This window comes from Dipodomys ordii, unplaced genomic scaffold, assembly GCF_000151885.1.
Source record: "Dipodomys ordii isolate 6190 unplaced genomic scaffold, Dord_2.0 Scaffold31, whole genome shotgun sequence".
Taxonomy (NCBI): Eukaryota; Metazoa; Chordata; class Mammalia; order Rodentia; family Heteromyidae; genus Dipodomys; species Dipodomys ordii.
In genome coordinates this window covers 9,033,852-9,058,909 of record NW_012267247.1, presented here as the reverse complement: position 1 = coordinate 9,058,909, position 25,058 = coordinate 9,033,852, and the positions used below count along the sequence as shown (strand labels likewise).

The window sequence follows — 25,058 nt, the reverse complement described above, 5'->3', positions numbered from 1 at the left end:
AGAGTGCTAGCCTTGAACAAAAGAAGCTCAGGGACAGTACCCAGGACCTGAGTTCAAGCTCCAGGACAGGCCAAAAAAAAAAAAAAGAATTGGTCACACTTACTGCTAATAAACATCACTCAGTAATCACCACCAAAGAGCAGAGACAGAGGCAGGGAAGGTGGCTCAGTGGTAGAGTGCTTGTCTTGCATGCATGAGGCCCTGAGTTTGATTCTTCAGCACCACATAAGCAGAAAAAGCCAGAAGTGGCTCTGTGATAGAGCACTAGCTTTGAGCTGAAGAGCTGAGGGACAGCACCCAGGCCCAGAGTTCAGGCCCCACAACCAACCAAAAAACAAAAACAAAGAGCAGAGACAATGCTATGATTCCCATACTTCTCCCACCTGAAGACCACGGGCCACCAGGCCCTCAGTATTGCTTCAAAGGAGGGAGAGCAATTGTGGAGCTCTTTGTGGAAGCGAGGACAACCTGTGGGTGAAGCTCTTCCGGGTCTGTTCTCAGAAGGCTCCATTTTCCAGATGAGGTAATCCCAGTGCATTAGTCAGCCTTCTGCTACTGTAACAAATGCCTGAGACAGTCATCATATAAATAAAAAAAAGTTTATTTTGGCTGTGGCCATTTTGAAGGATTTAGTGTATGGTCAGTAGGCCTTACTGCTTTTGGGTCTGTGGTGAGGCAGAATATCATGACAGAGAGTGTGAAGTGAGCAAAGATATTAGCCTCATGGTGGCTGGAAACAAAGAAAGAGAAGAAGATACCAGACTCTTACAATTCCTCAGCATTCCATGGCAGGAAAGTGCATGGGGAAGCAAATCTCCTTACCTCCTGGCCAAGAAAGACAGGAAGAAGAACATGAGGTCCAAATATTCCCCTTCAAGGACAACCCCCCCCCACACTCTTCACCCAACTTCCTCCCATCAGGCTCTACTTTTGTGTTTATGTCTGTACTGAAGCTTGAACTCAGGGCCTGGGCTCTATCCCTTAGCTTTTTCAATCAAGGCTGGTCCTCTGTCACTTAAACCACACCTCCACTTCTGGTGGAGAGAAGAGTATCTTAGACTTTCCTACCTGGGCTGACTTTGAACCACAATCCTTAGGTCTCAGCCTCCTGAGTAGCTAGGATAACAGGCTGGAGCCACCAGTGCCTGGCAAGCCCCCTCTTAAAGAATCCCATCACCTCACAATGGCACTACATGCTGGGGACCAAGGTTTCACTATAAAACCTCTGGAGGACATAATGTAGGCCATAGCACAAAGGCTCAGAAAGGAGATTACACTTGTCCAGGATGTCAAGGAAGTGTGAGGCTGAAAGGTCTGTTAGATTCATTACTTCTTTCAAAAAGGTAGGAAAAGGGAGCTGCCTCCTTCTGGCTGCTGGAAATAGCAAAAAGGGCCAATTGGGCTGGACGTGTTCCCTCCCCAGTGCCAACTCCAAGCACGCACAGGGGCCTCTGCCTTCCTTTTGTTCTTTATATCCCTGAAGTTTGCATCATGACCCCTGGTCCCCTCCCAGGAGCACCGATCAGAGCACAGTAGAGGGCTGTCAGAGGACATCCGGCTGGAATGGTGGGGTGCAGCGAGTGACCTAAAACATGGTCCCACACAGAGAACAGCTCCCTAAAAACGGAGTCTCTTGTCAGCCAAGTCATGACGTGACATCCGGGGAAGGAACAGAGGGAGGAAGGAAGGAGTCAGCTCTCTTCAAAGAGGTGCCTGCCCCAGTTCCTGAGGAATCTCTGTGTTTATGTCTAAAGAGAACAGTTCCAAACACACCCAGAGCCTGCCCCCAGGGCCAACAAGAGGACCCCTGCCCACATCCACAGCACATTAGGGCAGCTCACCTGTGCAGCCCCCTGTCAGAGCAGCAAACAAAGTAACTTTTTTTTTTTTTTGGTGCCAGTGCTAGGGCTTGAACTCTGGGTGCTGTCTTTTAGCTTTTTCATTCAAGGCTAGTGCTCTACCACATGAGCCACAACTCTACTTCTAGCATTTTAGTGGTTAATTGGAGATAAGAGTCTAAGATTTTCTTGCCCAGGCTGCCTCTGAACTGTGATCCACAGATCTGAGCCTCCTGAGTATCTAGGATTACAGGCATGAGCCTCTGACACCTGGCTTGCCTTTTTTTTTTTTTTAAAGACAAGGTCAATGCATCTGTTTCTGTACTTTGCTTATTTTCAAGAGCTGTCACCTTTTTTTGTTTGTTTGTTTGTCGGTCATGTGGTTTGAACTCTGGGCCTGGGCGCTGTCCCTCTGTCAGCTCTTCAGTTCAAGGCGAGTGCTCTACCACTTGAGCCACAGCGCTATTTCCAGTTTCTGAGTGGTTTATTGGAGATAAGAGTCTCATGACTTTTCCTTCCTCTGCTGGCTTTGAACCAAGATCCTCAGATCTCAGCCTCCTGAATAGCTAGGATTACAGGCATGAGCTACCAGTGCCCGGCTGTCACTGCTTTATTTTTTTTAATTTTTAAAAAGTCAATCACTGGTGCTTTGGATGACTAAGATGAACAAATGGAATGCATGACAGGCATTCACTCTCTGCCTGCCAGGGTGCCAGCCACCTGCCTGGGTCTGATCTCTGCTCTGATACTTGCTGGCCCAATAACTTTCACTATACTGGGTGCCTGTGCCTCAGTTTTCTCCTCTGTGTAAGGGACCTGACTTATAGGGTGGAGTATGGAGTCATTAGTGAATGTTAAATACTTAGTGCTTGTAAAGTACTTAAAGCACCACTTAGCACTAAGCACCCAACCAACACTTCTGTTTCTTGGGCAGTTTCTTGGTTGGGAACAGGTTCCTTTTTGAGTCTTAAGAGTGGATTACGGTTTGACTGGCTGAGGAGGCTATCCCAGGTAGGATGGAATGGGAGGGAGGAGCTGTGGGGAGCAGAGGTCTCCAGCTGGGGCACATTGGCTCGAGTTTGAGGAAGGAATGTCTACCATGAAAACATTCTCAGAGCCATAAAGATAGGCCTGATTGGCTCCAGACCAAACCCCAAATTCGTTCCAAGAAAGATTTTGCAACTTCCTTTGAGAAATACCTCCTGGTGTTGCCCAGCTTGGTCTGGGAAGCCCTTCTTGAGAGTTAACCTCATTCCTTTCTGCTTACCCAGCTCCACTCCACCCTCCTCACTCTCAGGAGAGAAGATAGGGGACTGTACCCCTAAGGAAATACCCTGTAGGGATTCGTTCCTGGGACTGGGGCGCAGGTGGGACTCACGTCCCAGCCAGGTGAGGTCCCCAGAGGGTGAGGCTAGGCGTCACTCAGCTTCAGCCCACGCCCTGTTTCCATTCCCTTCCCATGACTCAACCCAGGAAGAAGGCCTCACCCCGACTTGTCCACCGGCCCCTCACCCCAAGCCCGGATTCCCCGGGCTTCTTTTGGTCAGTGCGGAGGGACCAGGGCCAAGAACAGCCAGGGGCAACCCAGGGCCAAGGGAGCCAACTCGGACCAGGGAAGGTGACTGGCAGAGAAGGCCACGCCCACAGGGCGGGGTGCCGGACAGACGTGGCCACGCCCTTTGGGGGCGGGTGACAGGCAGGCGGAGGCCACGCCCAGTCGTCGAGCTGCAACGCCTCCTGGGCCCCCTGGAGAACCGCCCGGAGTGGGCGGTGCTCGTCCAGGCCCCGCCCCACCCCGCCCGGCCCCGCCCCGCTTCCTGCGTGACCCTGCGCTCTCGGTACCACGTCCACTTCATCCAGCCAAGTTCAGCGATCCCTGCTTTAAACAGCAACCAGCTGTGGGGCTCCTTTGAAGCCTCTCTGGGTCTTAAAAAAGTGCTGGAGAGGCCACCGCAACCACAGCCGGCGGCCATCCTTGAACCATCTCACGGGGAATGTATTCCTCCAACCCTGGCCTCGGTGCACAAAGAGCCCCACGGCCGAACCCCCAGATTCCACCAGACGTGGGTGCCAGGGCAACGTCATCAAGCCCAACCCCCGGTAAAACCACACATCTCGGTGCTGCTGGGTGGCAGCGACTCAGAGCGCTGGCCTGGCTTGGTTCCCAGGGACGAGACTAACCCCTAGGTGAACCGGAAGAGCAGCTTTCCCCGTGGGGAGGGGCCTGTCCTCGGCCTGTGCCTTACAAGCCAGGCCAGGGTGGACAATACAGCAGGCCTTAACCCTCCATGGAGGGCGGAGAAAGTGGCCTCAGAGAGCATGGGAGGTCTCTCAGACATCCAAAGGAAATAAGTACGAATTTATCTAGTTAAGGGTATTTTATTAAAACGAATAAAATGTTCTCCAAGAATAGGGTCCATAAACTGAGTTCTGTGTACCACACGGAATCCTATACAGCAAGGAAAAAAAAAAAGATGGAATTGTTTCAACATGTTACAACTAGTCGGCCTGGGCTCACCAGCTTTTCTGTTGGGGTTAGCTTCAAACCATGATCTCAGCCTCCTGAGTAGCTAGAATGACAGGTGGGATCCAGCAGCACCTCCTGGCTTTCAGGTCTCTCTCCCTTTTAAGTACTAGCATCTCAGGTCTCTGACTTGGGCACCATCTGTCTCCTGCGTCCCCAGCAAGATGCCAATTCATTCCATCTCACAGGCTACCACAGAGGTGCCCGCCCAGATGACCTTTCATTAAAGAAGCCACCACAGAAATGTAGACACCTGACAACCCATACTGCTCCAGGAGCTCCTGCCACACTTGAATGGTTCTGCCTGACCAGCCAAAGATGCCACAATGGGTGATCTGTGCTGGAAGATAATATTGGTGGCGTTCTTAGAGCTGCACACAGGCTGCCATGTGTCCTCCCTCCCCATAGTTGACTTCATGCCTCCTACCCATCAGTCCTGGAGGGCTCAAGGGCTCCCCTGCCCACTCCTGACAGACAACACAGGTCCCCAACACATTTCATGTATATGCAGTACTAACATTTGAACTCAAGGCCTCATGCTTGCTAGGCAGGTGCTCTACCACTGGATCCCTACCCCTAGTCATTCTGCTTTAGTTATTTTTCAGATAAGGACTTTTGCCCCAGAGCCAGCCTAGGATCTTGATTTTCCTACCTGTGCTTCCTGCATAGCTTGGATGACAGGTGCATACCACCATGCCTGGTTTTCTTTGAGATAGGGTCTCACTAACTTTTTGCCCTAGCCTGGCCTCAAAATGCAATCCTCTTGATCTCCACCTTTAGAGACACTGGAATTACAGGCAGACATCACCATACCCAGCTAACTCTTGTGTTTCTTCTTCTCCTTCTTCTTCCCCCTCCTCCTCCTCTTCTCCTCCTCCTCTTCCTCTTCCTCCTCCTCCTCCTCAGCCCTATTAGGTATATATATATATTTTTTAAGTCGGTCATGGGGATTGAACTCTGGGCCTGGACACTGTCCCTCAGCTCTTCAGCTAGCACTCTACCACTTGAGCCACAGCACTACTTCCAGTTTTCCTGGTGGTTTATTGGAGATAAGAGGCTCATGGACTTTCCCGCCTGGGCTGGCTTTGAACTGCAATCTTCAGATCGCAGCCTGTTGAGTAGCTAGGATTACAGGCATGAGCCACCAGCACCCGACTATTTATTGTATTTTTAATGCTGAATAAGTAGTAATAATTTCATATTAATTAAACATGCTAAAATGCAAAGGATATTTTGCATGGCAACAAGATGCAAACAGCATGTTTCTTATCCTTAACATCAACTAACTAAAACCAAATTTAACCCTAGGCCAGTGGTTCACACCTCAGTACAAGCTACTCAGGAGGCCGAGATCTGAAGATGGAGGTACAATGCCAGCCCAGGCAGCTGGAAAGTCCTCGAGACTCTTTTTTATTTTTTTGGTCATAGGGCTTGAGCGCTGTCCCTCAGCTCTTCAGCTCAAGGCTAGCGCTCTACCACTTGAGCTACAGCGCCATTTCTGGTTTTCTGGTGGTTCATTGGAGATAAGAGTTTCACAGATTTTTGTGCCCAGGCTGGCTTTGAACCACAATCTCAGATCTCAGCCTCCTGAGTAGCTAGGATTACAGACATGAGCCACCGTGCCCAACCCTAAATAAACAAACAAAAAAACTGGAAGTGTAGTGGTGGCTCAAGTGATAGAACCCCTGCCTTGAACAAAAAGAGCCAAGTGACAGTGCAAGGTCCTGAGTTCAAATCCCAGTACACACACACACACACACACACACACACACACACACACACACACACACACATACACGCAGGATTCAGCAAGACCCCCTCAGTTGGAGCCCTGACTGCCGGAAGTTTGTCACCAAACCCTGTCCTGCCCAATCAGTGTCCTTCCCAATCAGTGTCCTGCCCAGATAGCCACAGAGAAACACTCTGCCCTGGGCCGGCGTCCCCAGGGCCTGGCCTTGGCCGCCTCCCTGTTATTCCTGGCTCACTGCAGTGGGGTTCTCGGGATGCCCATGCCAGTGGCCTGGATGGCCTGGAGTAGCTATTTCCCTCCCTGCCCTCTGTGGGCTCAGAAGCCCCCAACCTGCAGGAAGCAGGAAGGGACCCCAGCACTGGAGCCAGCCTAGTTCTAGCTTTCCAGTCCTGTTTCCCTTGGCAGAGTCCCAGCATGCATGACCAGCTCCAGGGGCGGGGGGGGGGGAAGGGGGAGGGGATGTGAGCCTGCTCTGGCTATTCCCACTGCTCTGCAATCTTGGCTCTGCACACAAATATGGAACACTCACTATGAGCACTCAGTCAGGAAACTTTGCCAAGCACCTACTAAGTGCTAGGTACTCTTGTTCATGTGGGACCAATCAATTGCCTTGAACAAAAGTGTCGGTTTGAAACACACACAAGCTGGAGTTAGAAATACAAGGAACAGGACTGCAGCGAACTCCACTGAAGTGTTGATGGAATGATGTAAATGTTTGATCCGGTTGAGCAAATACTGAGCACCTACTGTATTCTAGACTTCCTATTCACTAGGAATGAAGTCATGGAGTCTTCTGTCTGTGGTATGTAAACTTCATGTTTGAAAAAGAAATACCTATATTTAAAAATCTTTTGGGGAGTGGAGATATGTGTATGTGCTATACTAGTATTTGAACTCAAGACCTGGGTGCTATCCCTGAGCTTTTTATGGGCAAAGTTAGTGATCTCAAGTACAGCTACAGTTCCACTTCTGGCTTTTTGGTGGTTTCTTGGAGGTAAAAGTCTCATTGGGCTTCCCTGCCTGGGCTACTTATTTTGTTTGTTTGTTTGTTTTGTTTTTGTTTTTGGGTCCGGTCGTGGGGCCTGAACTCTGGGCCTGGGCGCTGTCCCTCAGCTCTTCAGCTCAAGGCTAGCACTCTACTACTTGAGCCACTTCCGGCTTTTTTCTTTTTTGCTTATGTGGTGCTGGGGAATCGAACCCAGGGGGCCTCATGCATGCAAGGCAAGCACTCTACCACTGAGCCACCTTCCCAGCCCCGCCCCTCCCCCCCTGGCTACTGCTTTTCTCAGATCTCAGCCTCCAGAGTTAGCTAGGATTACAGGCAGGAACTACCAGGACCCAGCTAGAAGTGGCTTTTGAATGAAAACAAACAAGCTGTAGAGTAGCAAGTATAGTGTATTGCTATAGTTTGAAAATTAATGGTTGATGGTTGATACTTTATCCTCAGTGCAATAATGTTATCTGGAGTCCCCATTAAGAGATGAACACTGGGGCTGGGAAGTTGGCTCAGTGGTAGAGCGCTTGCCTTGCATGCTCAAGGCCCTGGGTTCGATTCCTCAGCACCACATAAGAAAAAAGAAAAAAGCCGGAAGTGGTGCTGTAGCTCAAGTGGTAGAGTGCTAGCCTTGAGCTGAAGAGCTGAGGGACAGCACCCAGGCCCAGAGTTCAGGCCCCACAACTGGACCCCCCCCAAAAAAAAAGAGATGAACACTGGAGCCAATGGTTCATGCCTCTAATCCTAGCTATATCAGGAGACTGAGATCTGAGGATCAAGATCCAAAGCCAGCCAGAGTAGAAAAATCCATAAGACTCTTACCTCCAATTAATCACCAAAAAGCCAGAAATGGAGCTGTGGCTCAAGTGGCAGAGCACTAGCCTTGAGCATACAAAGTTCAGGGACTGTGCCTAGGCCCTGAGTTCAAATGCCAGTACCAGCTCCAGAATCTCTATCCTTCCAGAACACTACAGAAATGCATCACTGGAAGACATGGTGGTGGACACCATGCTGTGATGTCTGGCCCAGAGCCTTCAGAAACAGCCACAGCCATTGCTGCTTGCCTGCAGCCCAGGAGGCCTGGCCAGCACCTTGCTCACCACACTCTGTTCTTACCATGTCCCCCCAGAGTTCAAATGTGAAAACTGTCTCCATGGCAATGGGATAAGGAGGCAGGGCCTTCGGGAAGCTCCGTCCTCAGGAAAGGAAAGCAGTTATTTGAGGGAGGAGGCAGCCATCTGGGAGTGGGTTTCTGAAGAGATGAGTTCTGCCAATTTCTTGCTCTTGCCACGCTCTGATGCGGAGAAGGTCATCACTGGTGGGGCCTTGACCTTGGAAACACCCACATCCTGGAATCATAAGAAATAAGTCTCCCAGGCCAGGCACTAGTGGCAAATGCCTGTAATCCTAGCTACTCAGGAGGCTGAGATCTTAGGATCACAGTTCAAAGCCAGCCTGGACAGAAGGGTTGTGAGACTCTTATCTCCCATTAACTACCAGAAAATCAGAAGTGGCATTGTGATTCACAAGTGGTAGAGCAGTGACCAGGCTCTGAGTTCAAGTCGAGAGAGAGAGAGACAGAGAGAGAGACAGAGAGAGAGAGAAGGAGAAAGAGAGGGAGGGAGGGAGAGAGGGAGGGAGGGAGAGAGGGAGGGAGGGAGAGAGGGAGGGAGAAAGAGATTCTGGTTAGTCGTTTCTTGCATACCTCCAGGTACAGGGCCCTTACTGCTCTTCAGGCCACTTAAACCAATGTCTCTGTACTGGCTCAGTGCTGTCATCTGGGAAATATTGAGGATCCTGCCAGAGTGGAAGAGGAAACACACACACACACACACACATACACACACATACACACCACTGCCATGTGACCCTTCAGCAGTCACTGTCCCTCAGCCCTCCCTGGGCTGCATTCTCCACCCAGATCAGGCTTGGTGACTCTTCCCTTCTCTCTGTCAACACACCAACATCTCCCGCCCCCACCACAGGCTGCAGGCTACCCTGGAGCCTTAAATATGTCACACAGGAACAGTTACATAAAGATGACGTGCGCGTGATTCAAGGTGAAAGAAATCTTTGTCTTTTTTTTTTTTTTTTGAGGGTGGGGGAAGCCTTTGAATGTGGAACTTGAGGAAGAGAAGAGCGACAGGCGGGCGTAGGTGGTCCCGCTTGGAAACCCAGCCTTTGCCACTTCGAGCCTCTTGGGCTGTGCATGTGATGATTCTGTGGGCTCTGGGTTTAGAACTCACATTTGCAAGCATCGCTCACGATGCAGTTGCCAGGGAGTGGGCTGGTCCTGCCGCAAGGACGCCCACATTACTGCAGCTGCCTGAGAATAAGGAGGGAGCTGCAGGCAGCAGTCAGGGAGTGTGGAGCTGGTGGCCTGCAAAGGAGATGGCCACAGTGAAGCCCGTGGAGAAATGGGTCAAGGTAAAGGGGCAGGACCCTGCAGATGGACACACACAGAGCTGGGCACCACACATGTGCAATTTGTTTTAGCTGAGTGAAGGCTTCCAAGTGAAAGCAGCTTGTTTTATTTTTATCTTAAAAAAAAAAATCAGCCAGGTGCTGGTGGCTCACGCCTTGTAATCCTAGCTACTCAGGAGGCTGAGATCTGAGGTTCAAAGCCAGCCTGGGCAGGAGAGACGGTGAGACTCCTTTCTCCAATAAACCACCAGAAAACCAGAAGTGACACTGTGGCTCAAAGTGGTAGAGCACTCGCCTTTTGTTGAAGAGGTGAGGGACAGCGCCCAGGCCCAGAGTTCAAGCCCCACGACCAACAAAAAAAAAAAAAAAAAATCAGCCAGGTGCTGGTGGCTCACGCCTGTAATCCTAGCTATTCAGGAGGCTGAGATCCATCTGAGGTTCACAGTTCAAAGCCAGCCCTGGGCAGCAAAGTCCGCGAGACTCTTATCTCCAATGAACCCCCAGAAAACCAGAAGTGACGCTGTGGCTCAAAGTGGTAGAGCGCTAGCTTTGAGCACAAGAATTCAGGGACAACACTCAGGCCCTGAGTTTAAGCCCCATGACCGACAAAAGCAAACCAACAAACCTATAGCTGGAGAGGTTCCTCTGCAACCTCTCTCAAGAGTTGTCCAAGCAGGTGACTAACCATGGTCAGAGGCAGGTAGAGACCCATTTACAACAGGAAAAGCCCAGGCTCCAGCAGAAGCAGGACTGCACTGCTGAGGAACCGGTGAGGAGAATGGATGTGGGGAGGGGGAGGGTCTCATCCCTCAATCTGAGCTCACTATCAGACACTGAACTTTCCGCCTATCCTCCCCAAACCCCTTGCTCTCCCCTCTTTCTGGGACTTTCCTCTCTTCCAGGCATCGTTTTTGGAGCCCTGGGAGTTGACAGTCCACAGCCAGTGATTCTTTGGTATGTGTGGGGGAGGGGGGGAGAGAGTGCTCTACTCTGTGTTTGCCAGGCAGCCTGGGGGCATTCCTTCCCCCCCCCTTGGCTCTGTAGATCATGGGGGACTGGCTCACCGTGGCCACAGGAGGCTCAGGCTGCCCTCACCTCAGCGGCCACAGAGTCCAGCCAGGTGGGTCTGTTTGGGTGTGCCAGCCCTGTTTAGGCCACCCAGCACATTCTAGGTGGTGATTAGGGATCTTGTGACAAGAGTCAGTGGAGTCCATTACTGCCCCCCCCCCGCCAATTTCCTGACCCTGGTTCAGAGCCTCTGTCCCAGGTAAAGCGCCTTCCTGAATACTGGCCCACACCTCCCCATAGGGACTCTTCAGCCTGCATCTGAAAAGAAAAGGGAATTGATTCCATTCCTGGTACAGGGAGAACTTGATGTGCAGAGACGGCGCTGTCATGCCCACAGCCTTGCCAGGAAAAAACAGAAGCCAGTTGCACCCAGCACTCCTACCCACTCACTGGGTGTCCAGCCTAGGGCTTGGCCCCCATCTACCCTCCCTCTTTCCAGCTGACCATGCCCAGGTGGGAGGAAGACCCAGAGCTAAGCCAGGAGCGCCATCTGCTGGTGAAGTTAGCATCTCCCACCCCTGCCTCCCCACCCCTACCCCAGGGGGGAGCAGCACACCTGACCTGACCACGAGGACCAGAGGCCATTTATGACCAGGTCCCTCCTCCCAGCTACCCTGGTCTCCCGTGGCTTCTAGGGAAGCACCACCAGCAGGGGTGTAAACACAACAGAATCCAGGCCAGGGGGTGCAGCACAAGAGCTGCATTTGCCCACTATGTGCCAGGCTGGCCTTCTATCCTCAACATCAGAAAAAGTAAAAACAAGCAAACAGACCCCTAAAGCAACAGACGTTTGTTCTCTGACGATTCTGGAGTCCAGTGTCTAAGGTCAAGGGGTTGGCAGGGTGGCTGGCTTCCATGGTATCTTCCTGAGCTGCTGCTCACCGCTGGCCACACTGGTGTTCCTCAGCATGTGCCATTCCCATCTAGGCCTCCACATTCTTCCTCCTTGTGTTTCCGTCCAAACTCCTTTTCTTTCCTTGTGTGTGTGTGTGTGTGTGTGTGTGTGTGTGTATGTGTGTGTGTTGGTTGTAGGGCTTGATCTCAGGGATCCTTGTGTCAGGGAGGCAGACAAAGTCCTCTTGGAAGGCTCTGACCCATGACTGCTGGGACAAAGGAGCCAGGAAAGAAGCAAGGAAGGCAATAAAAGAGCTGGCTCTAGAAATAAGTGCTTGGAACTGGACATTATGGCACTACTTGTAGTCTTAGCCACTCAGAAGGCTGAGGCAAGAGGATCACTAGAGCCCAGGAATTCAAGGTCAGCTTGACATTGACATAGCCAGACCAAATACCTGCACACACACACACACACACACACACACACACACACACACACAAGCCCTAAAGCAAAAAGGATTGGGGCTATGGCCCTGTAGATGATACCCTATTACCCCAGAGATGTCTGCTTTGACTCTAGGACCTGCAGAACCATGAGAGCAAATAGATGTGTCCTTTAGCCACCAAATCAGTGACAGCCACATGACAGCAATGGCAGCTCACAAGCTTGGGCCTCCTTCCCTGTCTCTCTCTCCTTCCTCTCTCCTGGAACCCCTCTCACTTGCCAAGCAAGAGACAGGAGTTTTCCTGCTCAAGTCTCCATCCTAGCAGAGAATGAGGCCCCGCAAACTATACTGAAAACGATGTAGAAAAACACTTCATATTCAGAAAAATGTGGAAATAATTTACCATGCTGCCAATGGGCCTTATTTATAACTGATCAAATTTATTTTCCTTGCTTTCTTCTTTTCTTTCTTTCTTTTGTTCTGGTCTTGGGGCTTGAACTCAGGGCCTGGACTCTGTCCCTGAGCCCCTTTGTGCTCAAGGCTGGCACTCTACCACTTGAGCCACAGCTCCACCTCTGGATATTTTTTTGTAGTTTATTGAAAGTAAGAGTCCCACAGAATTTCCTGCCTGGGGGTGATTTTGAACCACAATCTCAACTTCCTGAGTAGTTAGGATTACAGGCATGAGCCTCCAGTACCCAGCTATTTCTTTTTCTTTTCCTTTCCTTTATTTATTTTGCCAGTCCTGGGGCTTGAACTCAGAGCCTGGGCACTGTCCCTGAGCTTCTTTTTGCTCAAGGCTAGCACTCTACCACTTGAGCCACAGTGCCACTTATGGCTTTTTCTTTTGTCAGTCATGAGGCCTGGGCACTGTCCCTCAGCTCTTCAGCTCAAGGCTAGCACTCTACCACTTGAGCCAAAGCACTACTTCCAGCTTTTTCAGCTTATGTGGTACTGAGGAATCGAACCCAGGGCCACATACATAGCAAGCCAAGCACTCTACCACTGAGCCACCTTCCTAGCCCTTCTGGCTTTTCTGTTTATGTGGTACTGAGGAATGGAATACAGGGCTTCATGCAGGCTAGACAAGCACTCTACCACTAATTCCCAGCCTTATTTCTTTTTTATGTATAGCACTAGGGTTTGAACTTAGGACTTTGTGCTCACTCATTAGGCCTCACCCCAGCCTTTTTTTTCCCTCTAGTTACTTTTTGAAATAAAGTCTCACTTTTTGTTGAGAGTAAGCCTGACCACCCAATTTATACTTTTTCTGTTCAGATGAGGTTCTCATTAACTTTTTTGCAAGGCTGGTTTCAAACTATGATCATCTTGAGCTCAGCCTCCCAATAGCTGGGATGATAATGAATGCGCTGCATATACCTAGCTACTGGTTGAGATGAGGGTCTTGATAACTTATATGGCTTGCTGGTCTCAAACCGTGATTCTCTCCATCTTTGCTTCCCAAGTTTCTTTTTTTTAAATAGTTTATTAAAAAGCACTTTGTGTGTGTGTGTGTGAGAGAGAGAGAGAGACAGACAGACAGACAGACAGACAGACAGACAGAGAGACAGAGACAGACAGACAGACAGACAGACAGACAGACAGACAGACAGACACAGACCAGGGATGGAGAACAGGGCCTTGTTTACGCTAGGCAATTCGTTACCACTGAGCCACATCCCTAGCTCCATCTTTCTCTTTTCTGAGGCATTGAAGATAAAATTCAAGTCCAGCATTTCTTTCAGTGATAGAAGTTGCTTGCTTTGTTTCTAATTTTTATACTTCAATAAGTGCTAACTATGGATATGTTGTGCTATTTGGAGTCAGTGGAACATGTCTTGTCTTTTTTTATTCTTTTCTCTTTTTTGTCAGTCCTGGGAATTGAACTCAGGACTTTGCACTTTCTAGACAGATGCTCTACCATTTAATTCACATCACCCATACTTACCTGCCTTCTTTCTTGTTTTTGTTTTGGCAAGTTTTCTTTATATAGCCCAGGCTGGCCTCAAACCTATAATCTAGTTTCAGCCTCCTGAGTGCTGGGATTATAGGCATGCACCACCATGCCTGCTTCTTGTATGTTTGAGACGCCATGGGTCTAGCTCATCTCTTTGAACTGCATGATGCTCCCCGAGGAGAGTGCTCATCGTCCTGGTGCTGAGACTGGCATAGTGAATGTACACTAGGACTGGGAACTGCAGCCCCAGCCAGCAGACACCCCTGTAATGAAAATCTTTGCTTCTATCCACCTGAACATCCCTGTGGCCAGTGTAGCAGCTCTCTAGTGTCTCAGGGGAGTGCTGGGGAGCTATCTTCATACACTGTGATCCCCCCCAAATCCAGCTTAGCCTGAGAGGTGAGAAGGGTGAGTGTCTGATCTCCAAGAGAATTCACCTCCCAAGGGAGTCTGTCCTGAAGGTCACCCAGGGGCCCCACACCAACCAGGACCATCCTGGGGTTTCTTTCTAGGGTCTGATCTTATCAATAAATCCAGATCACAGAACAATGTGGGACAAAGGACCCTGGCTGGGCCTTGATCCGCGGTCACAGAGGCCCCAGGGGTGCTGGGCCAGGTCTGTGACCCTCATAGCAGAAACACCATGGCCAGGAAGGACCTGTGGGCCCCCTGCCTCTCACTTCCTTCTTGGGGCCTGAGCAGGTTGGCCTATGAGTGGCCAGCTGCTATTTCTGGGGTTCCATATGAAACCCCAGTCTGTCCCAGGAGGAAGAGTGGTAGCCACGCCCCCACCTTGGGTGCCTGCCAGCCCAGGTACCCAGCTGCAGTGTCAGAGTGAAACCGGCCCTGGAGGCCCCTGGGCAGGGTGCGGGGAGGAGCTGTCATGGACTCTATCCCAGCTGCACTCTGGGCAGGTTGTGTTAAAAGAAGTGATGGCATGGGTAGCCCTGGTTTGAGCAGAAGGGGAAACTGAAGCTCTGAGAAGTCATGTGCCAGTTGGAGGGTACACATGGAACTGTCATTTAGCTTTTGCGTTCAAGGTTGGAACTCTGCCCCTTGAGCCACAGCTCAACTTCTGGCTCTTTGGTGATTGAGTTTATTTGCTCTCAGTCTCCTCCTGAGTAGGTCGGATTACAGTAATGAGCCACCAGCTGATTTTTTTTGGTTTGCTTTTTTGTTGTTGTTTTTTTTGGGGGGGGGAGGTCCGGTCCTGGGGCCTGAACTCTGGGCCTGGGCGCTGTCCCTCAGCTCTTTGGCTCAAGGCTAGCACTCTACCACTTGAGTGTCAGCCCCACTTCTGGCTTTGTTCTTTTTTGCTTATGTGGTGCTGAGGAATCAAACCCAGGGCCTCATGCATGCAAGGCAAGCGCTCTACCACTGAGCCACCTTCCTAGCCCCATGTTGCTGTTTTTTGTGTTTTTTTTTTTTTTTTGCCAATACTGGGGCCTGAATTCAGGCCTAGGCACCGTTCTTTAGCCTTTTCATTTGAGGCTAGTGCTCTACCTCTTAATTCACTGCTATACTTCTGTCTTTTTGGTGGTTAATTGGAGATAAGAGTCTCACAAACTTTCCTGGCTTCAAATGGAGATCCTCAGCTCTCAGCCTCCTGAGAAGCTAGGATTACAGACATGAGCCACTGGCACCTGACCTTTCTGCCATCTTTCTTTCTGCACCAGCTGGCTGGCTTGCTCTTGTGTCCAATTGTAACTGGATTTCCCTGGAGTAAAAATGGCCATGGCCATGCTCATCCCCGCCCCCACCACTCTCTTTTGTTGGTCATGGAGCTTGACCTCTGCGTCTGGGCTGAGTCCCTGAGCTCTTCAGCTGAAGTGAGCGCTTTACCACTTGAGCCACAACACCACATCAGGTTTTCTGGTGGTAATTGGAGGTAAGAGTCACAGACTTTCCTGCCTGGGCTGACTTTAAACCATGATCCTCAGAACTCAGCCCCTTGAGTAGCTAGGATTACAGGCGTGAACCACCGGCACCCAGCTTTCCTTCTTTGTACTTTCTCTTTTTCCCATTCCTTCTTCCTTCTGTCCTTTTGTCCTTCCTCATGTACTTGGTGGACCACAAGCTGATGGATAACTAGAGTTGTCCTCATCGGCAGTGATATCTGTAGGAATTGGTGAGTTACTCAAGCAGCTAGCTGGGCAGATAGACCTATGAAACAGCATGTGCAAAGGCCCTGTGGATTCCACCTCAGTTGAAATGAGCATGCAGGGGAATTACCCCATTGAAGCACTAGCAGGTGGCTTGGGAGGGAACTCCAGCTAGGGTGTTCAGGAAGGCAGCTCTATGATGATGTTGGAGCTGAAGCTCAGTCATGCAAAGGGACAGGGTCTTGGAGGTCCTGGAGGGAAGAGCCACGCAAAGGCCCTGTGGTAAACTGTCCTAAAGATGGCCCAGGAGCCCATTCCAGGGATGACTATCACCAAGCAGGTGCAAATATGGAGAAGTGGCAAAGGAGAGCAGGGCCAGGGACCAGGTGGCACAGAGCATGGCATGGAGCCCATCCCTGGGGCTCTTCTGGTTTTTTTGTGCCTCTCCCTGAGGACACTTTGAGTCACTTCTCTGTGTTCAGTGAGCACTCAGCTGAGTCATGACAGCCTCCCTTGGGGCCAGCCCTTTCTTCGGCCCTCCCTCTTCAACTGCTCCCCTTAGCCAGCAGGGCCAGAGGAGTCAGACTTGGGGGTTTTGCTCGCTTGCTTTAAGTTTCCAACCTTCTCTCCATCTGTGTATTCATCGGGCAAGTCCTGGGTGAAATGTCAACAGCATGCTGACTCCTTTGCTGGTCTGAAGACAAGTCAGCTCTCTGTGCCCTTGGGCAGCTCAGAGCCAAGGGGCCATGGCCTCCATGTTCCCATTTGCAAAATGGATCGACTGGACCTGGAGTCTGGGCTCCTCACCTGTGAAACACTTTCCTTCTGGAGTAGGGATGATGCTGGAGATGCTGACTCAGCTTGCTCAACAGCATCTGGGAACTGCAGCTAGAGAGAGAGAGGAGACAGACAGACAGACACCAAGAGAGAGACACACACAGAGGTTCTTTCTCTTCTAACTTAAGACCTAAAGGTGTCTAGAGGATTTGGTCCTGTAGCTCTGCTTTCTCCACAAACAATACATGCTGGCTATAATCTAAAAACCAGGAGACCCTGGACTTCAGTGGCACACACCCTGTAATCTTCGCTACTCAGGAGGCTGAAATCTGAGGAATACAGTTCCAAGCCAGACTGGGAATACAAGTCTTATCTTCAATTGCTGGAAGTAGAGCTATAACTGAAGGGGTAGAGAATCAGTTTTGAGTGAAAAAGCTAAGAGACAGTAGCCAGTCCCAGCATTGAAGCCCCAGGATGAGATGCACACATACACACACAGAATTAAAAAAAAAAAAAAAACAAAATAAGCAAATCTAGGAGAGGCCAAGTTCCTTCTGAGCTTCAGAGAGAACAGACACCTTTAACTCCCTTCTTTGTCTCCTGGCTCAGAAGGCCCTGTAGACAAAGATGTAGGGACCAGTTGCACCTTGCTGGAGGGAGTGTAGTTATTTGAGCCACCTCTGGAGACTGGAAAGGTGCCCCTCCCTCAGTGAAAAAGTCTCCCTAGAGATTCTCCTGCACAGAGAGCAGGTGCAGACTGGCCCGTGGCAGGGCTCCTCATAGCAAGGACTACAGCCCGGCCTTGAATGTCCTCTCACAGGAGGAGAAAGACAAGCTCTGGATCCAATATGGCAAGCTGAGCATTGACCTGGCTATGCTGGAAGTAAAACGAGCTGGTGGCAACAGTGTTGGGTGTGAGAAAGGAAGATAAATACGGACATGACGGAATACCAGTTATATACAAACTGTGAGGCTGGGAGTGTAGTTCCATGGGGTCACGCTTGTCTAGCATAAACAAAGGCTAGTGGTTTTGGAGGTTTGGGTCCCCAGAGTCTCCCTCACTTTGGGGCCTCGTATTGAGAAAGAGCATCAGGGCAGGGAGTGTGGTAGAACAAAACTGAGCACCTTATGGAAGCCAGGAAACAGAGACAGGAAGAGGCTGGGATTCCAGATCCCCTAGGAGGACACGCCCCCAATGACCTAACTTCCTCCCACTAAGTCACACCTCCAAAAGAGTCCACCACCTTTCAAAGGTGACACAGGATGGGGCCGGGCCTTCAGCATCTGGGCCTTTGGGGGAACATTCCAGTTCTGAACTATAACACAAACAAAAGAAAAGAAAAAAATGAGGGGGGGGGGAAATAGAGAACTATTCCAGACAAAAAAAAATCGGAAGAACAAAATTGCAATGTGTGATACTTGGTTGGATCCTGATTCAAAAGAAGCAGGGGGAAAAAAGCCTGTAAGGACTGTTGGAAGGTAGTGGGAAGGGTCTCCATGCACACTTGCTGTAGATGTGGACCTTTTGTTGGCTGTCCTGGGTGTGGTGACAATGGCCTGTGTTGCTTTCCCACAACTGACCAAAAAATAAAAATAAAAATAAACCCCATGGGCTGGGAAGGTGGCTCAGTGGTAGAGTGCTTGCCTTGCATGCCTGAGGCCCTGGGTTCCATTCCTCAGCACCACATAAGCAGAAAAAAAAAGCCGGAAGTGGCACAGTGGCTCAAGTGGTAGAGCGCTAGCCTTGAGCTGAAGAGGTGAGGGACAGTGCCCAGGCCCAGAGGTTCAGGACCCACGACCGGACCCAATAAATAAATAAATAAATAAAAGTAACCCTCCCCCCAAACCTATTACTGTGTGAATGGCTCATGCTTGAAATTCTAGTCATTGGAGTGGGGGTTAAGCATCAGGAGGATCTTGGTTTGATGCCAACCTGAGTAAAAAGTTTGTGAGACCCTCAACAAATAAAAGTTGAGTGTGGTGGTATACATCAGTGTAATAGGAGGATGGTGGTCCAGGCTGGCCCCAAACTCTGATTTTAAACTCCAGTATAAGAAAGAAAGAAAGAAGGAAGGAAGGAAGGAAAGAAAGAAAGAAGGAAAAAAGAAAGAAAGAAGGAAAAAAGAAAGAAAGAAAGAAAGGAAGGAAGGAAGGAAGGAAAGAAGAAAAGCAGGAACGAAAGAAAGAAAGGAAAGAATTGTCCACTTCTTCAAATTGGGTTTTGCCAAATTAGATACCTCACACTCCTGAGCAATTAGTGTGAAAGGAAGGAACAGCTCACATAGCACACAGGAAATTCTGTCCCCTGAGCCTTATGTAAATGTAATCATGAAAGCTAGGGCTTTCTCTGCATTTCTAAGAAATGTCCTTTTTGGGACATTCTTGATTTTTCATCAGAACTCCAAGTTCTGAACTCCAAGTGACCCAGAGATTTACTGATGTGGCATCAGTCAAGGGACAGCAAGGAGGGGTGGTGGATACATGTGAACCTGAGTCAAAACCCGCTGTGTCTGTGGGAACATGGGATGGAGCTGGTGCTTGTGGGATCCTGTCACTGTGTACCCTCCAAAAGTCCACTTTGGCAACTACAGCGCATCAGTGAATATGAAGAAAATAGAGTAGGTACTAAATCCCAGGATGTAAAGCAGTGAGACCAGTGTTTAGAATGCAGTAGGTGCCCATCAAGTCTCCCTGATGTGAATTTTTCCCCCTAAGAAATATGTTCTTGGGGGCTGGGAAGGTGGCTCAGTGGTAGAGTGCTTGCCTTGCATGCCTGAGGCCCTGGGTTCGATTCCTCAGCACCACATAAGCAAAAAGAAAAAAGCCGGAAGTGGTGCTGTGGCTCAAGTGGTAGAGCGCTAGCCTTGAGCTGAATTGCTGAGGGACAGTGCCCAGGCCCAGAGTTCAGGCCCATGACAGGACCCAAAAGAAGAAAAAGGAAAAAAGAAAAAAAAGAAATATGTTTTTGTTGTTGTTGTTTGTTGGTCGTTGGGCTTGAACTCTGGGCCTGGGCACTGTCCCTCAGCTCTTTAGCTCAAGGTTAGTACTCTACCACTTGAGCAACAGTGCCACTTCTGGTTTTCTGGTAATTAATTGGAGATAAGAGTCTCACAAACTTTCCTTGCCCAGGCTGGCTTTGAACCTTGATCCTCAGATCTCAGCCTCCTGAGTAGCTAGGATTACAGGTGTGAGCCACGGGCACCAGCTTCCCCTAAGGAATACATTAAGAGCTTTCTAAAGATAATTAGGCCTCACCAGGCACTGGTGGCTCACACCTGTAATCCTCAGGTATGGCTGAGATCTAAGGATCATGGTTCAAAGCCAGCCCAGGCAGAAAAGTCTGTGAGTCTCTAATCCCTAATAAATTACTCAGAAAAAGCCAGAAGTAGAGCTGTGGCTCAAGTGGTAGAGCACTAGCCTTGAGCAGAGAGGTTCAGGGACAGTGCCCAAGACTTGAGTTCAAGCCGCAGGACCAGCAAATGATGATGATGATGATGATGATGATACTACTAATAATAAAATGCCTCTCTGGGTACCTATAATCCTAGCTTCTCAGGAAGCTCAGATGTGAGGCTTATGGTTCAAAGCCAGCTTGGGCAAGAAAGTCCATGAGACTCTTATCTCCAATTAACCACCAAATAGCCAGAAGTGGAGCTGTCACTCAAGTGGTAGAATGCCAGCCTTGAGTAAGAAAGCTCAGGGATAGTGCCCAGGCCTGGAGTTCAACCCCAGTACCCAGATAAAAAATAAAAGAAAGAAAGAAAGATGTGGGGCTGGGCAGGTGGCTCAGTGGTACAGCGCTTGCCTTGCATGCAAGTGCCGGAAGTGGCACTGTGGCTCAAGTGGTAGAGCACTAGCCTTGAGCTGAAGAGCTGAGGGACAGCGCCCAGACCCAGAGTTCAGGCCCCAGGACCAAAAAAATAAAAAAGCTGCTGGAGGAATTCCCAGTGAGGTCGCCGCCCCCCCCGCCCCCGCCCGGTGTGGCTTTGTCACTATCTAGTCACACATGGAAACCATCCCATCCTCACCCCTATCCTCACCCCTTGAGGCACTGCAGTGTCTTTGTTCAGGGTCCCGGAACTCACTGTCACGTTGACTGCAGAGCTGGGCCAGGTGATCCGGTGCCCCTCAGCTTCATCAGGACGGGTGGCTTTCAGAATGAGGTGTGGAAGCCCCCAGAACTGCTCTGACACAGCCCAGGGCACTGAAGCTGTAAGGAAGTGTGCTCAGCAGGGAGACCAAAGGCACTGTCTCCTTGTGTCCCAGCTGCCCCCTAGGCAGGCTGGATGTCCTGCTGGCCAAGGCAAGCTCCCCTTGTGGAGGAGATGCTTTCTGAGCTTCCCTGGGGAGCCAGCAGCCCCTTTTGAGGGAGTGAAGCCCCATCCCTAGGGCATGCAAATAGAGGGCAGTGCCACACACAAGGCGTATGGCTGCGGCCCTGGGCTTGTCCTGTTAGGAAAGACAGGAAGTTCTTGACAACAGGGCGTATGGGCCTTCTCCGCCCTGGCTGCCCAGCTACAGGGGGGTTTGTTATTTGTTTCTTTTCTTTTCTTTTCTGGTTACAGTACTGAGACTTGAACTCAGGGCCTAGAACTCTTCTTGTTTTTTTTTTGCTGAAAGCTGGCGCTCTATCACTTGAGCCACAGCTCTATTTCCAGCTTTTTTTTTTTTTTACTGGTTAATTGGAAGTAAGAGTCTCTTGGATTTGTCTGCCCAGGCTGGCTTCAGCCTGGCCCCCTCAGAGTTCAGTCTCCTGAATAGCAAGGATTAGAGGCATGGGCCACTGGGTGCCTGGCCAAGCCGCAGTTTGGATGCTTTTCTTTGCCACAAGAAGAAAACATCTCTCAGGTGGGAGGGAGGTCTGTCTGCACCCCATTGTGAGTCCTGGGTCACTTCTGGCACCATCTGGAGACAGCCACCGTCATCAGCACTATTTTGCAACTCGGTATGGTGTGTGTGTCTGTGTGTCTGTGTGCACGCACGCACCTGTGCATGTGTTAAATTGTAAGCATCATGCTATCAACAGCCTCTCTCCGTCGGCTCCCCATTAGCTCACAGCTGTCCATTTCTGTACCACAACTCTGGCACTATTTATTTCCGGTGTAGACATGTAAATTATTCCGTAGCTCCTACTCTCAGTGATGCCAAACAACTCTTGGGTTGCAGTAGTGGCCATCAGGCTGTACATGTTAATTAGCTCTGCCATGTTGTTCCCCAAATGGTGTCACCCACCCTCTCCACTAAGTTCATGTGTCTGCAGATCACCCTAGTGTTTGGTAGGATCAAACTCTAAACTCTGCCAACTTGATGAGTCAACGTTTACTGGATTAAATCTGTTCAATTTGTATTTGTTTCCCCTGGGTCTGTGAGTGTGAGTAGCTCCTTATACTTGCAAAGTAGGTACTCCTACCACTGAGCCATACCTCCAGACTTGTGTGTGTGTGTGTGCGTGTGCATGCACACATGCCAGTCCTGAGACTTGATCTCAGGGCCTGGGCTCTGTCCCTGAGCTTTCATGCTCAAGGCTAGTGTTCTTCCACTTGAGCCACAGCTCTACTTCCATCTTTGGTAATTTTTTTGAGATAAGAGAGTCTCATAGACTTTTCTGCCCAGGCTAGCTTTAAACAGTGATCCTCCTATCTCAGCCTCCTGAGTAGCTAGGATTATAGGCATGAGCCACCAGCGCCAGCTATCCCAGACCTTTCTATTTGTATGTGTACATACTTACTGGTTATTTTGGAAATAGGATCTCTCTCTCCTTGTCTGTATTCACACCTGTTCTGTGATCCACTTATTTTAGTCTTCCACTTGTAGCTAGGATAACAGGCATGAGCCACTGGGTTCCACTATGTTTAAAAAGGCAGTTCCTTGAACTTGTCTTCTCCAGACTGGCCTCAAACCTTGATCCTCTCAATCTCAGCCTCCCAAGTAGCTAGGATCTTAGGCCTGTGAATGCACTTAAAAACTCTTGTCATTTTCTTTTCTTTCTCCCCCCCCCCCACCTTTTTTGTAGTATCAAGATCAACCCCAGGGCCTTGAACATGCCAGACAAGTACCATACCTTACACATTTTTTTTTTGCCAGTCCTGGGGCTTGAACTCAGGGCCTGAGCACTGTCCCTGAGCTTCTTTGGCTCAAGGCTAGCACTCTACCACTTGAGCCACAGTGCCACTTCCAGCTTTTTCTGTTTATGTGGGACTGAGGAATGGAACCCAGTGCTTCATGCATGCTAGGCAAGCACTCTACCACTGAGCCACATTACCAGCTACACACATCATCATTAATTAGTCACACTATTATACAACGGAAGGCCAGGACTTATTCCCCCTGTGTAACTGTAACCGGGTGCCTGCTGACCATCTCCTCTCCATCGTCCCCCCTTCTTCTCCCTCCCCACTCCCCCCAGCCTCTGATGACCACTGTTCTCTCACCCTGGGCATGATCAACCTTCTCAGCTTCCACAGAGAGTGAGAACATGGGGTTTCTCCTACTTAATGTGCTCTAATTCATCCATGTTGGTGCTAATGACAGGATTTCTTTCTTTTCTTTTCTAAGGGTGAATGGCATTCCACTGCATGCACATGACACATTTTTGCATCCCTTCATCCAGGGACAGGCACAGAAGTAGATTCTGTATGAAGGCTGCCATGCACAGTGCTGCAACGAGCCTAGTATTGGGGCTTCCTCAACCTGGGAGAGACCTGAGGAGACATAAAGTTACCACACAGGATAATTAGGGTTGAAAGGTCACTCATTTTACATCTAGTGGACTGAGGACCAATCAGGGAGGGCTTCCTGGAGGAGGTGACACTCCATCCAAGCCATGCAATGGAAGAAGATAAATCTGTCCAGGAGAAGCAATGGACCAGAGCCTGCTTAGAGGCCAGGGCCCCCTCAAGGAGGCCAGATAAAGGCTGGGAATACAGAAGTCATGTCTGGGTGAAGGTCTCAGCCATTGGTCAGGCCAGGTCCCCACTGCCCTGGGCCACCAGTAGACAGCCCACAATAGAACCCAAGAGCTTCACCGAGTGTGCCCACCTTGGCTTCCCGGGGTGCCTTGCGCAGGCACAGGGCAACTGATTTGCATCTCCAGGTTGAGGGGGGAAACCCAGGAAGCTTGGCCCGGGGAACTAATCAAATCTCAGGCTAATAATAAACACCCCAAGTAAGGCGCCGACTGGGCCAGAGTTTGCGCAGCTACGGTGGGAGCCTGGCAGGTGACCAGCAGCGGTGCAGCAGCGGTGAGTAGCTGGGCAGGTGGGGCGGTGGGAAAAGGTACAGCCTGCAGCCCCTGCCCCCCAAGCGGAGGTCCTCTGGGTGCTTGCAGCAGAAGCACAAACTTGGGGAGCTCCTAGCCCACAGCCCTGCATGTGGAGAGGCCCCCAGGCTGGACCTTTTGAGGGTACAGGACTGAACTTCCAGGAGAGGATCCCGAGACTGAAGGGTGGGCAGGAATTGTTTTTCCTTTGGGTTGATGTGGTTGCATCTCACCCCTGCTACCCCTGCTGTACAAGGCTGGTGCTCTACCTCTTGAGCCACACAGTTCTACTTCCAGATTTTTTTCCCCTGTGGTCCTGGGGCTTGAATTCAGTATGTAGGTGCTGTCCCTGAGCTTTTGTGCTCAAGGTTAATGCTTTACCACTTTGAGCTTCAGCTTCATTTCCTGCCCTGGCTGGCTTTGGACCACAATCCTTAGAGCTCAGCCTCCTGAGTAGCTAGGATTACTGGTGTGAGCCAACAGCATCTGGCTACTTCCAGCTTTTTGGGGGGTTCATTGGAGATAAGAATCTCACAGACTTTCCCCACTGGGCCGGCTTCCAACCTCAATCCTTAGATCTCAGCCTCCTGAATAGCAAGGATCACAGGCATGGGCCTGGCGTGAGCCAGGGTGGTTTTAAAGGTCTAAGCAGAGGCAAAGGCTATCTGGAAGGAAGGACCTGTTGCTTGGAGAAGATGGCTCTTGGTCCCCACCTTGTATAAGGAAAAGGCGACCCCTGTATGGGGTCAGTCTGGATTTGCAGGCCTACCTCGTTGGCCCCCATACCTCAGTCCTGGAGTGGGTCTTTTCTGTGATCTTCATCTGTGCCCGGGGACCGTACCCAGAAAGTGATCATACACATTTAGCTGCTTAGAGAGTTCAGCAGGGCAGGGGCTAGAGGCATTTGGGGCAGGCTGAGATTCTTTGGGGACCCAGAGTCAGGGGTCAAAAGGCAGCCAGAATTGCACTCCTGTGCCCACAAAGTCTTCCTCGTGCTGGGGAATCTGAGAGACCAGAGAGAAAAGAGTTCTACTCTGACAAGTTTTAAAAATTGACTTGATTTTTTATTTATTTTTTTTTGGGGGG

At 50.2% G+C, this 25,058-nt stretch overlaps 2 protein-coding genes across 2 annotated transcripts in view; one reads left to right on the top strand and one right to left on the bottom strand.

Annotated features, from left to right (window-relative positions):
- The window catches only part of Mprip (myosin phosphatase Rho interacting protein), a 202,192-nt gene extending 180,272 nt beyond the window's left edge, over positions 1-21,920 (bottom strand). The window contains exons 1-4 of the mRNA XM_013016338.1: positions 21,848-21,920; positions 20,800-20,924; positions 16,745-16,825; positions 9,353-9,486 (exon numbers count right to left, since the gene is read on the bottom strand). Of these exons, the coding sequence (XP_012871792.1) occupies positions 9,353-9,486; positions 16,745-16,825; positions 20,800-20,924; positions 21,848-21,920 (413 nt within the window). The remainder of the gene's footprint in view (positions 1-9,352; positions 9,487-16,744; positions 16,826-20,799; positions 20,925-21,847) is intronic.
- Positions 21,921-23,872: 1,952 nt separating this feature from the next.
- The window catches only part of Tnfrsf13b (tumor necrosis factor receptor superfamily, member 13B), a 20,623-nt gene continuing 19,437 nt past the window's right edge, over positions 23,873-25,058 (top strand). Inside the window, exon 1 of the mRNA XM_013016337.1 lies at positions 23,873-23,954. The gene's annotated coding sequence lies outside the window, so the exon portion shown is untranslated. The remainder of the gene's footprint in view (positions 23,955-25,058) is intronic.